Genomic DNA, 17,005 nt, shown 5'->3' with positions numbered 1-17,005 from the left:
GAGAGTATGGCCCCTGGACATCCTTTTAGCTCAGTAATGAAGTCACTCCTGAGGTTCACCCTTCAGCCAAAGATTAGACAGGCCCATAAAACAAAATGAGACTAAAGGGGCACATCAGCCCAGAGGCAAGGACGAGAAGGCAGGAGGGGACAGGAAAGCTGGTAATAGGGAACCTAAGGTCGAGAAGGGAGAGAGTTGACATGTTGTGGGGTTGGTGACCAATGTCATAAAACAATATGTGTACTGTTTAATGAGAAGCTAGTTTTGTAAACTTTCATCTAAAGTACAATTAAAAAAAAAAATTAAAGCAACTCGGCTTGTGGCTGTAGAAGTCCTCAAATGTACCCTTGGGGGCTGGGGACAGAGGGGCTGCTGACCCCGCTTGAGGTGGGGGGAGGCATTCCTCCTGGCTGCAAAGCATTGGAAAAATTTCAAGGTCCCCTTTAAACGAACTCCGGGTGATCGCTAACATGGTGAGGACTGGCCCTCGGACTCATAAAAAACAAACATAATTATCTTAAAGGAATCTATAAAACAGTCAAGCTATCTGCTTATTTTCATAGCTTTTTCTTAACATTTCATATTTTATTTATGTCATTGCACTGATTTCACCAAAAATATGTTTAGTATCTTTAGTTAATTAGTTTTACTAAATATAGTTTATTTTGAAGTTACTTCAAATACAGATTAATCATATTGATGATATTGTAAAATTAAACTGGGTTGTGTTCATTGAAGTTCTGAAATATCTTGTTTTTATTAACAATATGTGTTGGTATGCCCAATTGAATCACTGTTAATTCTAGGAGCATTTTTTAACTTCAAATGATAAGTTGCCTGGGAAGTTTGTAAGAATTTACAAAACTATATTGTCTATGTCAGAATTCTAACTGTCGTGTTGAATCTATTTTCTTTTAAGATCTCCATGGTGAAAGATCCTTTCATTGATATTTCACTGCCTATAATAGAAGAAAGGGTAAGGAGGAAAAACTAATAATGAGGCTTTTGTGAAGAACATTCATTTATTCATTTATTTAGACATTTGTTGAGTATTATGAGATATCTGAGAGTCATTATTTTTTCATATATAATCATTAAGTTTGTACAGTGTGTTTGATGTTGGAGTTTATCTGTGTATGTGTAAAATAAAATATAATTCTTATTATATACATTATATATATATTATGTATAAAGTTATACCCTATGTTTTATATTTGACAGTTAAATGTTAAGGAAATTATGTTTTTATATTTTAAGTGAATTAGAAATTTAAAAAAGTAGATGATATCCATTTTATTTGCTAAAGAAGTTTTGTGTTATGTACATGACATCTACATAGGTTTCAAAACCTGTACTTGTGGGAAGAATGAGTAAATATAGAAGTTCACAGGAGACAGATCACGGTCACTACAGTGGCACTGTTACTGTAGAAAATACTCATCATCAACGCAAAGCCACCAAGAAGCATTCTTCATCTAAAGATAAGGTAAGATTATGTACACTTGTTAGACATCATATTTTTAAAATAACTTTTTGTTAAGGAAAATTTCAAACATATACAAAAGTAGAGAAAATTTTATAGTAAACTCTTTCATGCCCATTAGTCATCTTCGTAATTATCGATTCATGTCTGTCTATATTCCACATTCTCCCTTCCTTATCCTGGATTATTTTGAAACAAATCCCAAGTACATATGTCAGTGTGTATCTCTAAAAGATCAATACTCTTAAAAAACATAACCACAGTGCCATTAGCACAGCTAAAAACATCAATAACGTCTTACTAGCACCAAGCATCAAATCATTGTTTAAATTTCTGCAGTTGTCTCATAAACACTTGTTTTTTGGTTTTGGTTTTTAAAGCTTGTTTGAATTTAGAATCTAAAAGTGGTCTGTAGATTGCAGTTGATTGCTGTGTTTCTTTAATCTCTTAATCTACAGATTACCCACATTCCCACGTTCAGTAGTAATTCATGTTGTTATTGCATCCCCGTGATGTTGTTAGGGTCCTCTAACCTCTGTATTTCCTCTCTAAGGCAGTTATATCTAGAGGCCTAATTAGGTTAAGGTTTAATTATTTAAGTAGTGCTGTATACTTCTACCAAGGAAGTAATGTTTGATATCTTTCCTTAATGTTACCAGTCATTGATGATCATTGTCTAGATCTGTTATTTCACTAGGTACATACCTGGCTGTTGAATTATCCCATGTAAATCTAAATAAATTCCAACTGAATTTGTACTTAATTAAAAAAATACTTTTTTACATGGTATGATCTGTACTAACATGGCAAATTGATATGCTATCAGAGTTAACTTACTCTGTTAGAAGACTCGTTAAGTGGCAAGACCACAGAAAGGACAGAATGATTTCTTTAAATAAAAACGATCTTATCTTTGCTTCATTAGTTATTTATGGCACTTAAATATGATTTCAATATATGCTTTATTCTATTGATATAAAAATGGTGATTTGATAGTAAATTGTTGATAAAGAAGCATCAGCTAAGGAAAAAAAAAACAATGAAAATGAAACCAAGATAGTAACATAAATACTTATGGAGAGAGTTAAATGCCAGTGGAAGGCAGAAGATCTGATCTTACTCGAAGCATTTAAAAAACTAAAGAAATAGTGAAAGGAAACAGTGAATGGAAATTTTTATCGGAAAATGACATGGGACAAAAAAGCATTACCAAAATTGTCAGATACTATCAAACCAAACCCATTGCCATCAAGTCGATTCCGACTCATAGCGACCCTGTAGGACAGGGTAGAACCGCCCCATAGGGTTTCCAAGGAACGGCTGGTGGATTCGAACTGCCAACCTTTTGGTTAGCAGCTGAGCTCTTAACCACTACGCCACCAGGGCAGCCCACTCATTTGTCTACCCCAACCACCATACCATACTCTACATTGCAATCAGAGAAGATTTCTAAAACAGAACTGGTCATCTTGTTCCCCATTGCCTTCAGAATCAGTGGCTTACATGGCTCTTAATACCGCTGGTCCGGTTTTGTATGTTCTCTCCTTCCCACACTTGCCTTCTACCTTCTAGCTAGACTTCCATAACTTCTCATTCTTTCTCTTACCTGTGGTCTTTTGAACTTGCTCTTCCCTCTTCCAGGAACAGTCCCATTCTTCTGCACCCTCTCCTCAATTTCTACCAATTTCCTTTACCCACTCAACTCTGGGTTAGTTATTTTCCTTTGGGCTTTTTTAGCACCTCTTTTTCTCCTATCATAATAATAATTGTACCTAACCTTTGAATTCTTTCTATGTGCTGATCATTGTTCTCAGTTCTTTACATCAGTTCAGTGGAATCAAGAGATAGATTAAGTAACATTGCTAAGATCATACAGATAGCAGGTGGCAGAAACAGGCATTCACACAAGGTCCATGTTCTTAACCATTGTGCGCACTGCCTTCCACTGGCAATTATTTTCTGTCATACTTGCTTCTATTGTGATAGATTGTAAGCTCTGAGACTAGGAACCCAGTTTACATCCTCCTCACTATTGTGTCTCGGGTACCTCATCCAGTGTTTGTACATGGATGGTGCTTAGGGAGACTGCTATGATCATTCCTATGATTGCTACCAATATTAGCAGCTAATGCTGTGTTGCTTACTGTGGACCAGATGCTCTTCTGGGCTTTTATGTGTATTGTCTCGTTTAATTCCCAAAATACCCAGTGTGGTTGGTGCTTCTGTTTTATAGATGAAAAACTGGGATAATGAGATATGAAGTAATTTCCTCAGTGGTACCCAGCTAAGAAGCGGCAGAGTCTCAGTTTGAACCCAGGCAGTCTAGTTCTAGCATCATGCTCTTAACTTCTGCCCTTGTATCACCTCTCTGATTGTAACTCATGTTTCATACAGTTTCAGATATCTTTTCAGCATAAACTTATTAATCCTTTGTCTTGACTTATAATATTAGAACTTAAAGAGAATATTTTCAGTCAATAAGTCTGTGATAAACTCACCAAAACGAGAATGGAAATGGATACTTTGATATTTCATTGGGAGTAGGAAGGTAAAGGGGATAGATTAAATAGTCCTGCTAAAAAGTTCCTATAACTGGCTGATTATCAGCATCACCTGTGAACTGTTTACTAAAATAGATTCTCAAACCCAAGCCCAGACTTCCTGAATCAGCATTTCTAAATGGTAGTGCCTTGGGTCTGTATTTTTAAAAATAACAACAAACCTCTCAGGTGATTCTTAAGATCACCTGGATTTGTAAACCATTGAATTAGAAGTTAGATGAACTGGATTCCAGACACATTGATTATCTATTGGCTAATTGATCTTGAGCAAGTCACTTAAAACCTTTATGGGTCTGTATTTTCTCACTTGACCATTAATATTACATACATAATAGGAGTTTGTAGGAAAAAAAAAGTTACTGTATAAATTCAGCATAATAGAATTTGTAGGATGTTATCGTAAACTTCATTTATTTGTTGTGTGCCCTCTAGTAGACTAAAATATATGATGAAAATGAATGTCTTGTTTTCATTCAGGGAGTTCAGAATACTTGGTAAACATAAGAACCTAATGTTATTATCCTGATTTTGAAGATGAAAAAAAATTGAGGCACAGATACTTTTTATAATTCATCTCTCTTTCCTCACCCCAAATAACTGAAAGTGAATATCCAGTCTGTATGTAATTAATGATGTCTCTCCCTTGTTTTTTGTCTTGACCCTTAAGATAAGCCATAGGAAAAGAAAAAACTCAAAAAAGACTTCAGCTCTGTGAAACCTTTAAAAATATTTCAAATAGCTTAAAGTCTGATTAAATTTGTTGACGTTTATCACCAAATTTAGGTTGTTTTATCTCTGTATGCTTCTATCACAAGAAACAGATTGACGCTACTTAGTCTGGTCAGAAAGCAGAAGTTAATAGGCAAACTAAAGACTAGATGCAAATAAAATGCTTTCTTCCAGATCTGTAGCAATCGTAATGTGTCATAATAGAGCTTATAATTTACTTTTGTTACTTTGTTCAAAAATCAACAAATATAGAAAGGTTTACAATTGAAAAGGCTCCCTCATAGCCAGGTTTCACAAAGCCCTGTTTCCTTCCCTGCAAATAAGTAACCGCTGTTGTTAGTTTCTTGTGTAAAGATTTACTTTTAAATTAGAACTGTTGATTGTAGTTTATATAGATTTAGAAGATGGACTTCAGGGGTGCTAGAAATAGTATTTATTTAATAATTATGGAAAGTCTAAATGAGACTGGAATTTATTTTCAATAAGGTCACAAGATTCTTTTCTCTGAAAACACTGTCAACTTTCAGAATCAACTAATTCGTGACAGAAAACATGTAAGAAAATTGTCATCGGGAGAAGAGAAAACTGTTGTCATATATCCGAAAAATGAAAACCTTGAAATGAATGGAGATTCTTCAGTGTCTTTTGCAAGCATCATGAATATTGAGTCAACTCTGAATGAAAGCCCTACTGACGGCAGTGAAAAAGAAGCCAGCCGTTCTGAAAGTAGTGTTGATGCTGACAGTGAGGCCTCAGAATCTGAAAGTGCTTCAAACCAGACTGTGTTGTTTAGACCCAGTAATGTGTCCTGTGTATGCAGAGATGGACCCATTCACCACCCATCAGCAAGTGAACTGCCATACACCAAGGAGACTGACAGTGGTGATGAGGGAGTGGCTGATGCTATTTCTCAACTTCATTTGAGCAGCACTATAACTGGAGGTAGAGATCTTGACAGAGAAAATCAGCCACTAAATATTCCAAATAATTTGTGTTTTTCAGAGGAGAAGCGTATGATATCTCACAGCCCCCAAAATGCTTTTCAGACTCTCTCTCAGAGCTATGTAACTACTTCTAAAGAATGTTCAGTTCAGTCTTGTCTCTACCAGTTTACATCTATGGAATTACTCATGGGGAATAACAAGCTTCTTTGTGAGAATTGTACTGAAAAGAAACAGAAATACCAAAAGGAAACCAGTTCTGCAGGTAAATATTTAGCTTATTATTATTATTTTATTATTGATAATCTGATAGTAACTAAGGGGTTATAGATCCCAAAATAAGGGAATCTCAGAACCTTGTCTCTAGGCCAAGACTCTTGGGATTAGGGATTGTTTTATTCATGATTGTGTCTCAGCACTTAAGACACCGAATAAGCACAGTAGGTTTTCAGTAGATTTTTGCTGAAATAAATTGAGACGTATCCTTTTCTGCCTTGAAAATATAAATCCATATAATCTTATTTCAGAGGACTAGCTGTCTGAAATCTATCCAGAAGTAATATCCCTAAAATTTATCATTGTATCACTAGTGAGATTAATGTGCTTCATAAATCCTATCAATCGATTATAAATTCATGACAAAGTATAAATTTGAACATTACAGATAATTGTATGATGTGAAACTAGCAGTATAATAGCTATGTTTAGATGAACAGGGAAAAGGGGTAATTGGCAAGTAAGAAATTTCTAGTGTATTTCTAGCCTTGATTAAATGGAGAGAATACTTTGATCTTCACTGACTAGTAATTAAAGAAATAGATACCTGGATGGCACAAATGATTTGTACTTATCTACTATTGAAAGGTTGGTAGTTCAAATCTACCCAGAGGTACCATGGAAGAGAGGCCCGGTGATCTGCTTCTGTAAAGATTACAGCCAAGAAAGCCCTATGGAGCTCATTTCTACTCTGTAACACATGGGGTCGCCATGAGTCGGAATTGACTCAGTGGTATCAGGTCGAGTTTTTAATTAAAGAAATGTCTAGATAGGAGAAGGAAGAAATATCATCTTACATTAATCCAAGATAAATATGCAGTTGGCTTCATTCAAGTCCTATATAAGTCCTTTGTAACAATCTCTTACTGAGACACACCATGATTCCCAATGGTGTGTATTCTCCCTTCACTGCGGTAAGTAATAAACCCAACTTGTTCAAGTATGTTGCTGGCGGTTGTTGGCTGAAGGATATTGACATAAGTTACTACTAGTCCATCAGCTTCCCAGCTTCCAAAATTTTGTTGCAAGTGTTACCTCTCCTATTCTTTGTCTTTATAAGTGTGTGCCTTTTTAAAAAAAAACCCTTTATTGTCATTTTAGTGGATTTTCAGAAAGGAGTAGGGGCACCCTATAACTAGAAGTTCAGTTTCTTTTTTAAGCCTTTTCAAAATGTGATATAATAGATAATATATAAAAATGGAACTTTACAAATAAACTTATTATATTTTATGCAGAAAAGAAAGCAGAAGGGGTTTATACTAATGCCAGGAAGCAATTGCTCATTTCTGCTGTTCCAGCTATCCTAATTCTCCATCTTAAAAGATTCCATCAGGTAAAAGTCCTTGTTAGTCATTTTTATCATGTGTTCTGCAGAGTCCTAAGTCCTGTAGAATATTGTCAAGTATTCGACAGTAATTTGTTGAATTTAAAAATTTGCCAAATGGGGTTTACCGCTTTTCCAGCCTTCATAGTTGACAAGACATTTCTGATTAAAATTGTTCAATTCACAATATTTGAAGATTTGGGAGAAAGGAACCTACATGTTGTGTGTGTGTGTGTGTGTGTGTGTGTGTGTTTTAGTGGAAAATAAAGCTTATTAAGAACACATAAGTAGGTAAGTAGTAGAGTACACATGACTTTCTGAATCGTCATGATCCCACTGAGAGGGGTGCTTGGGTAGGCATGGCTGGCTAGGTCTAAATGCAGAAAGGGTGCCAAGACAGAGCCCTGCCCCTGTAAGAGAAAACCTAAATATTTTTAACATGTCATGATTTTCTCCAATTATTTATATTTTCAATCCAATCCCTTGTGTCAATGAGGTGATTTTTTTGAATTTGATAAAATAATTTTATAAAAAGTTAAAAGTTCCTCAGGAAGAAGGAATAACTGAAAATAGTAAAACATTTTTGAAAAAGTTAGGATGGGTGGGTTTTATTTTTTTTTTTAATACTAGTTTTAAGATAGAACTATAATAATTGAAACAGTAGGGTCAGAATAGTCAACAAACAAAACAGTATAATTTAAAGCTATTATGATAAAGAGCAATCTCAAATCAGTTGAGAATGGGGGTTGATTATTCAGTAAAGGTCTTGGGAAAAATGCTTGGGAAATAATTTAGAGCTTCACTATACTATATATCAATACTATTTACAGATAATTTTTTTAATTGTATAAATCAGTGAAAAGACTAGAAGAAAACTTAAATGAATATTATGACCTCTGTGTGGAAAACTTTCTCAGTATAAAGCCCATGAAAGAAAACACAAGGAAAAGATTGAGAGCTTTGATAATATATCTACAGCATTTCAGGTGGGCTACAGATTGGCAGGAAGAGATTTTCTCTATATCCCCACTCACAGAAAAATTAGATTAAGTCCTTAATTTTCTATAAACAGGGTTATAGAAACTCACTGGAAATAAAATGGTCTTGGAGAACCAAAGCAGATGTCCCATTCTCAGCACACCTTCTTTTTACCTCAGAATACTTAATGGAAAGTGTACATATGTCAATGACTCTGTCTGAACAAGATAGGGACATGTCAGATTTAAAAAGCTAATTTAATGATATGCCACAGTTTGCATTTGGTACTTGACATTCCTATTTAGGAAGACCCTACTGAAAGAATCCATGCCCTTACAGGAAAATATTTATAGACATCTTGGTCCCTTCATGTTCTCAAGCTAGATGTTAGTGTCATCAAAGCCACATTCTCATTCCCAGGGGTTCGGAATTGTAGGGAGCAGAGTTCCTAAGCAATGTCTCTGCTTCTAGTCATTCAGCATCCCTGCAAGCCTCTTTCTCTGTAGTGGCTTTTGAACTGTGTTGTCAGAAACATCCATAACACTTAAAGGCAAATCTCAAACTGGATAGATACTTGTCATAAATATGGCAGATTGTTAATATCCTAAATGTATAAAGAGCTCTTAAAAATAAGTAAGAAAAATATCAAGACCCTAATAGTAAAATAGGAGTCCCTGGGTGGTGCATATGGTTAACATGCTCAACTACTAACCTAAAGAGATCTGAGTTCACCCAGAAGTGCCTCTAAAGGCAGACCTGGTAATCTACTTCTGAAAAGTCAGACATTGAAAACCTTATGGAGCACAGTTCTACTTTGACACACGTGGGGTCACCATGAGTTGGAATCAACTCAACAGCAACTGGTTTTAATGGTAAAATGTGTAAAAAAAATGAATGACAGTTGATCGAAAAGGAAATACAAATTCTAAGAAAGTATGAAAAAAAAAGTCCATTGTTTCCAGCAAAAGAAATGCAAAATAAAATGACGGTGAGATGCCTTGTTTAACCTATCAAATTGGCAGTTATGATACAGTGTTGATGAGGATGAAGTGGGATATGGGCACTCTCATGTACCAGCATTGGGAGTGTAAGTTGGTAACACCTTTTAGAAAGTAATTTAGTAATGTGTATGAAAAATATTAGGTAATGTTTTGAATAAGCCAATTTTTGAACAAAAGTAATCACTTTTAACTATGTAATTCCACTTCTAATAACTTATAGCAAGGAAATAGAGATACACAAAGATGTGTGTCCCACTCATTGTAGGTCATGGCAGGTGTTAGGCCTAGCCTAAGTGTCCAATGTGCAGATCATCAGATTTGTATTTTAGTGACATTGGGAAAATACTTAGAATATATATCATTCAGTTAAAAGAAAAAAAGGCCCAGATAAAGGCTAGATATATTCCAAAAATTATCCTCTAGAAAAAAGATTCATATTATGTTAAAGACCTTTACATGTCTCTTTTATTATGGGGTAATTTCTCAGAGCAAAGTACTGAGTGGGGAGGACACATTTGCATGAAATGATTTCAGATGCTTATAGAGGTCATATAGGTTACCTGATAAAAAATGAGGCAAAGAAATTCTGTGGCATATCATAAAATTAAATTGAAAAAGGTTAAATAATTATTCCTGGGGTATGACCTCATAATTTCATGTCAGATGTCATGGTAAGCCTTCTGAAGATCATTTGAAAAAACAATAAGTGGATGTGTTTCAGCCAAAAACAAAGGTTTTTTGGTTTTTGGTTTTTTTTTTTAAAGGTACAAAATAAACAGCCAATAGATCTGTGGTAAAATTATATGATTACTATACAAATTAAAAGTACTAGTCATTGAAGTCATGAAGCCCTGCATGAAAGGTTGTATCTGTCCGTTTTTGTCTCCCCAAACAACTCAGATTTACAAGTTCATGTTCCAACAGAGTCCATTTCTACTTATGGGTCTTCTACCCAAGACCCTTGACAGTCCATCAGTTAGTTCTTATTATCATTACATAATGCAAACTATACATTTTTGGGGGTCTATCTGTCTTTGGAAATTAAAAATAGAAAAAGATGGCACTCATTTAAGCTTATGAAGGTTCATTTTATTTTTATGCAGTGTATGACATTTACTTTTATTGATAAAACATTTTGAATGTTCAGTATTGTCTTTCTTTGTAATGAATATCGTTGAATTTTAGAACTGAGAAGGACCTATCTAATCCACTTGTATCTGGCCTGACCTAGATGAGTCTGCTGAAGCTGAATTCTGAAAATTGCCTAGAGTCACACAGTTAGCCAATCATTGAGTCAGGCCTAGAACACCAGGTTCCTGATTCTTTAGTCTGATGCATTTTCATGATAGCATGTGTCAGTAGCTTAGCTTTCGTCACATTGGATTTATTTTTCCATAGATGTTGAAAAGCCACAGTGAAAGTAAGTATTCCCATATTGATCATTGTAAAAATGACAGTGTAAATAATCTTTGTAGTAACAGTGTATGAAACCTAATTATTAATTTAGTCATTTGTCAATTTTAGACCATTAGTCACATTTTTATATCTATAAAAAAACTAACTTCTAGGATTCCTCTTGGTTTTAATTAAAACACTGTGCTTTAGATCTAATTTTATTGCGTTAAATGTTTTTTTTTGGTCTTTTTAAGGCTGGCTTGAGTCTTCGAAAAGTAAACAGACATGTAGATTTTCCACTCATGCTTGATTTAGCACCATTCTGTTCTGCTACTTGTAAGGTACAGTATATTATTAAGATATTTAATTGACTTGAGAATAATAGACTTAAAAATATCCTATGTACTTATTTGGCCATGCTTTTGTTGTTGTTGTTGTTTTAATAAGCTTTTTCTCTCAAAGGGAATTTTATAATTAGTGAAATTAAATCACTAGTATTTAACACACTGACTGTGACTTTTGTCCTTTGGGAGACAGAATAGGGGAGAGTTGAATAGATGGCATAAGGCAGTGGTGCTCTTGAAGATCAAAGCTTCTTGTAAATGCTACTAGAAGCAGATGGTTGCTCAGAGAAGTAAGCAGGTTTTATGCCCAAGGTTTTCTATTGGTGATGAGCTTAATCACCAATAGTTTCAACATTTTGTAGTTCTATATATTTTTTCAAATCAACGTGCTAGTCAGTGTTTTCGATGCTATTTTACATCTACTTAAAGAAAAAAACCTAACCCATTGCCATCAAGTCGATTCTGACTCATAGCAACCCTATATTGTGTACTACCAAGTAGTGTACTTGTCAGCTGAGTATAATACTTGAAAATTGCTAATACTTTAAAAATTAGGTTTATAAAGTAGATTGGTTTATAATTGCTTATACAAAGTCATTGATTTCATCTATACATTCCTTTGACTTCCTTGAGGAAGTTACACGGTAACACAGGGTGCTGTACGTAATTACTGGCTAGCAGTCTAGTTCTTTTTGGTATGTGACAGATTGCTTATTAAACTTAGTATTTCAAATACACTGATAAATCAAAACAAAAATATCTTTAAAATGCAATTTTCTGGTGACTCCAGTTCATTTGCTGTGGAACACCAACACCATCCATCAATTATTAACATTCAGACTTTGATAATATGGTAAATAATAATGATGTTTAACAAGCTGCAGCAGTCTGCTTCCGTAAAGATTACAGCCTTGGAAACCCTATGGGGCAGTTCTACTCTGCCCTATAAGGTTGGCATGAGTTGGAATTGACCAAACGGCAGTGAGTTTGGGTTGGGATATATTAAATTTATGAAAACAGTATATTTTTTAAAAATTACCTGTTAGGAGACTTTCCAGTGTACACAAAAGTACACAGAACAGTACAATGAATCCCTAGTACTTGTTCCCATCTCTGAAAACCTTAAATCTGTGGCCAGTCCTGCCCATTCACATGCTTATCCACTTCTTCCCTCTTTATTATTTTGAAGTAAATACCAGACATTGTATCATTTCATCTATAAATATTTTACTGTGTATCTCTAAAAGATAAGAATCTTTTCCCCACTTTTTAAAATATATTATGGTTAATAATACCACTTATACCAAAAATATTAACAATAATTCCTTCCTATCACCTAATGTTCATATTTCCAGTTGTCCTTTTTTTGTTTTGTTTTATGAATTAGGATCCAAATAAGGTCCACACATTATAACTGGATGATGTCTTAAGTCTCTTTTAATCTGTAGTTTCCTCAATCCCATATTTCTCCTGTCCTGCCCCTTCAATTTATTTGTTGAAGAAATTGGGTCAACTTTCTGATAGTTTCCAATAGTTTAGATTTTGATGATTGTTCCTTTGTCCTCTTTATTTCCTGCAATTGGTAGCTGCAAGCTTAAACAGATTCAGGTTTACGTTCCTTTTGCTTTGTTTTGGTTTTGGCAAGGCTATGTCATTTCTTTCATTAAAAAAAAAAAAAAAAACCATTGCCTTTGAGTCGATTCCGGCTTATAGCGACCCTACAGGACAGAGTAGAACTGCCCCATAGCGTTTCAAAGGAGCGGCTGGTGAATTTGAACTGCAGACCTCTTGGTTAGCAGCTGAGCTTTTAACTACTGTGCCACCAGAGCTCCATTCTTTCATCAGGAGGCACATAATGCCAGTTTTCTATCTGTTTGTGACATCAGCAACTAGTGATGTTCACTGTTAAATCCATTGGTTCATTAAGTGTTACAGAATGGTGATGTTCTAATTCTGTCATTCCTTCTCCATTTATTAGCTAGAATACTTCTGTAAAGAGAAATTCCTTTCATCTATTTAGTTATCTTTTGGTATAGTTCTTACAGGAAAGGCAGTATAAATGCTTGATTCCCCCCCTCCTTTTTTAAACCAGTTTTTAAAATAATGAATTCGTTCACTAACATCCTCAAACCATGACCAGTTAGTTTCTCATTATAGATTAGTGGATTGAAACATCTTTGATAGTTTTAATCCACTAGATTACTTTTTTAATACATACTCTAGTATATTATTCTAATGAGTCCACATTTGGCCACTGGAAACTACTTCGCATTGGCTCCTGGGTCTTTTTGACATGTCCTCTGTGATGTTTTGCCACCAACTGGATATACTATTAATTTGTTTAATTTTTCATATTTAGAGATTGCTTTTTAAATTTTAATTTTTTTAATAGTTACATAAAATATTTACCAAGTTCTAACATCAAATGTTCGAAAGAAGATAAATTCAAAGAAGTCTAGCTTTTCTCCATGTCCGTTCTGCCTGTTTCCTCCCTCTTCTTATAGATAACCATTTTTAAAAAATCATGATTTATCCTTTCTTTGCTTCTTAAAATGTAAGCAGACAGGTATATATATTTGTGTTCCCACTTTAAATAGTGGTAGCTTACTATATGTACCCTTTTTCCATCTTTATACCCTGAGGACTATTTCATAGCAGCGTATAGAGATGGTCTACATTCTATTTTTTCAAGCAGCATAATATTCTACTGTGTGGATGCATCATTCAACCAGTCCCCAATTTATGGACATTTGAGTTTCCAGTCTTTCGTTATTACAGATAATCCATTAATAGTCTGGTGCATGTCTTTTTACATTTCGTTCTTATACCTATGTGACAGAATCCTAAAAATAGAATTGGTGAATGTAAGAGTAATATATATGTAACTGAGCTAGATAATGGGGCCCTGGTGGCACAGTGGTTAAGTGTTTGGCTACTAACCAAAAGGTCGGCAGTTCAAATCCACCAGCCACTCCTTGGAAGCCCTATGGGGTGGTTCTGCTCTGTCCTATAGGGTCACTATGAGTCGGAATAGACTCGATGGCAACAGGTGATGTGGTGAGCTAGATAATGATAATAATACAAAGGAATTGTACCTTTTTGCAGTCCCACCTGCACTGCATATAACAGTACTCTCTTTCTCCACAGCCCAGCCAGCAGAAAACGTTGTCAAGCTTTTCCATTATTCCATTTTGTGGGAAAATATCTCAGTGTAGTCTTAATATGCATTTTTCTTCTATATACAGGACATATATTTGGCTTAATTTTCTTATCAGTGATATTTCACTAAATAGTACTAATTTGAGTTTTTTTCTTTGTTTAAAAGAATGTAAGTATGGGAGATAAAGTTCTTTATGGTCTCTATGGAGTAGTGGAACATAGTGGCTCGATGAGAGGAGGCCACTACACTGCTTATGTGAAAGTGAGAACACCTTCCAAGACCTTATTGGAACATATCACTGGAAAGAAAAATGTACCTGGTATGCCATCCTATCATGAAGATGAACGAATTTGTTCTGCCTTTTCTGATAGAGATAAGTTATTATTTCATGTATACCTCAAGTGGATTCACTTTATGTTAAATGAGAATTACTTCTAAGAAGGGTTTCAGGCATCATGTATTGTAGTGGAGTATTGCTTTATTTAATGATACCAAAAGTTTTTGAAGATATACCAGCTCTTCAGAATAGAGTTGGAGTTGAAAATTTGCTGGCTTTGCTTATGGGTCAGCAAACTGATTTTTTTCTTTCTCTTCTAGTAAGAATGATTCTTCTCCATGAGCAAATAACTATTTGCAAGGCTATCTAATATTTCATTAGAATTTAAAATAAAGTGATACTAATTGGAGATCACTATTAATTATCTCTGTAATATTAATGCCTTATGCCTTAAAAGAGTTAGTTCACTTTGGAAGAAACAGACTTTTGCAGTAAGATCTAGCTTAGGTAAATATAGATTGTGATGAATGTGTTGCTGTTTATAACTTAGAGTAAGAACATAAAACATTTTACTTCTTGTTTTGTTAGGTTTGAAAGAATCTGAGAGTGAATCGGCAGGACAGTGGGTCCATATTAGTGACACTTACGTGCAGGTGGTTCCAGAGTCAAGAGCACTTAGTGCACAAGCTTACCTTCTTTTTTATGAAAGAATATTATAATTACCTGTTCATTATTAATGGCAATGATTATTTAGATCACTTTCATTTAAATGCTTCAGTGATAACTGTAATATGTAATGTGCCTTTGTAGTTGTCTCTCTTCTATAGGGATAGCGTGTCTCCCAAATGTTCCCAAACTTTTTCACCACTTTTAGTGAACCCTTTTAAAGTAAATTAAATGTATTCAATACTTTCAGTTTTATATTATTACATATAAAAACATGCTCTTTTCAAAATATCTGTCCTAGAATAAAACCAGAGTTTACAGTAGTGCAGGAAACCCCTTTATGGCCCGTTGTTACAAGGATTTATAAATGATGCTGGCTAAATCAAATCATCCCTTAAAACAGCGTTTCCCAAATGTAAGTCACATACCACCTTCCTGATTTCATAGCTGTGTGTGTGTTATATATATATATGTGTGTGTATATATATATAATTATATGTGTATGTATCCTTTGCTATTGTTTACTTATGTTTTTTTGTTGTTACTCTTTTTGTGGCAAAAATATATATAACAAAACGTTTACTTATTTTTTTAACCTTATTTTTTAGCCTCACTTTTTTTAACCTTAGCCTTCCTCGTTTTGAGCAATAATGTTCCATATTTTATGTGTTAGTTATATTTTTTTCTAACAAACAGTAAATATGTAACTTCATTCATGTACCACTTAAAATCATCTCAGGGATATCCAGGGGTATATGGTACTGCTGTTTGGGAAGCACTGCCATAACATATAATTACATGAAGTAATGCCTAATATGACATGGTTACCTTACCATATTTTGTATGATTCAGCCATATAAAAAGATACCATTGTAATTTCAGTATTACAGCTTTAAAATCAATATATTGATTAGCTTATTGCTTATTGATACTGCTTATTGATACCTAAGCTTTTAGCTTATGAGAGCTAGAAAAATACTGAAATAATTTTATCAGCATATCACTTGCAATTAGCCTGTTCTTAATAGAGTTAAGGGTAATTTGCAAGTAGTTAGCCAAAGTCAAAATATAATTATAGATTATTGTAACAAGCAGAGTTGATAAATAGAAGTTGCTTATCCATATGGGACCATATAGTACCTTTGAAATATAATCACCAAATTATATTTGTAAATGATAAGAGAATTATATTCTTATTATACTTAACAGGGAAATATATTTTGTAGTTCTGTGTATTTCAGTAAATATTAAACATGATTTTGGGGTTTTAGATGACTTTTTGTCTTCAGCAAGCATCAGTGGTAAGTTTAAGTGGATTTAGCTTTTATTTAAATGGGCATAAAGTTAGCATGTCTGATTTTCTTTTTAAATATTAAATAATACTGAAATATAATAGTTTCCCCCTAGGATACAAATGACTAAGCTGTCAAAACTTAGCAGGAAAGGTATTACTATTATTTAGGCTTAAATTTCAAAAAATAATGGCTACTTCAGTGTCACATTATTGAATCAAAACACATAATTGCATGGTTTAAGCATCCTAATCATTAATACCAACGAGTGATACTACAGGCAAGTGCTGGGTAAATGCCTAATCCCAGCTCATTTTCTTCTTGGGAATGTAAGAATAGTAGCTGTAGTTAACCAGGGCTGCCTTTTGACATATGGATGAATGGTGATTAGTGTTAAAGATGGTAATAGTATACAAAATGCAGAGCTTAAAAATGCACACTGCACAAATTCTGTTTTTAAGCTCTCAGAATATTAATAGTATTGTTTTTCTTGATTTTTTTTAATTTTTTTTTTATTGTACTTCAGGTGAAGGCTTACAGAAATAGTTTCTCATGAAACAGTAGTACACATGTTGTTT

The 17,005-nt window shown here is 34.2% G+C and overlaps 1 protein-coding gene across 5 annotated transcripts in view; it reads left to right on the top strand.

Moving 5' to 3' along the window:
- USP45 (ubiquitin specific peptidase 45) overlaps window positions 1-17,005 on the top strand; it is a 75,299-nt gene extending 58,294 nt beyond the window's left edge. The window contains exons 12-19 of one of the 5 annotated variants that reach the window (XM_004372414.2): window positions 920-976; window positions 1,340-1,486; window positions 5,301-5,979; window positions 7,226-7,323; window positions 10,943-11,029; window positions 14,358-14,511; window positions 15,058-15,122; window positions 15,437-17,005. In XM_004372414.2, coding sequence (XP_004372471.2) covers window positions 920-976; window positions 1,340-1,486; window positions 5,301-5,979; window positions 7,226-7,323; window positions 10,943-11,029; window positions 14,358-14,511; window positions 15,058-15,122; window positions 15,437-15,502 — 1,353 coding nt within the window. In that variant the 3' untranslated portion in view covers window positions 15,503-17,005. Of the gene's footprint in view, window positions 1-919; window positions 977-1,339; window positions 1,487-5,300; window positions 5,980-7,225; window positions 7,324-10,942; window positions 11,030-14,357; window positions 14,512-15,057 lie in introns of those variants that run through there. The other 4 variants (XM_023727589.1, XM_023727591.1, XM_023727590.1 and 1 more) reach the window with 4 other exon arrangements.

The sequence above is a fragment of the Trichechus manatus genome, unplaced genomic scaffold (genome assembly GCF_000243295.1).
Source record: "Trichechus manatus latirostris isolate Lorelei unplaced genomic scaffold, TriManLat1.0 scaffold00017, whole genome shotgun sequence".
NCBI classification, from domain to species: Eukaryota; Metazoa; Chordata; class Mammalia; order Sirenia; family Trichechidae; genus Trichechus; species Trichechus manatus.
Note: the sequence above shows the minus strand (reverse complement) of the source record. Positions and strands in the feature narration are given on the sequence as shown.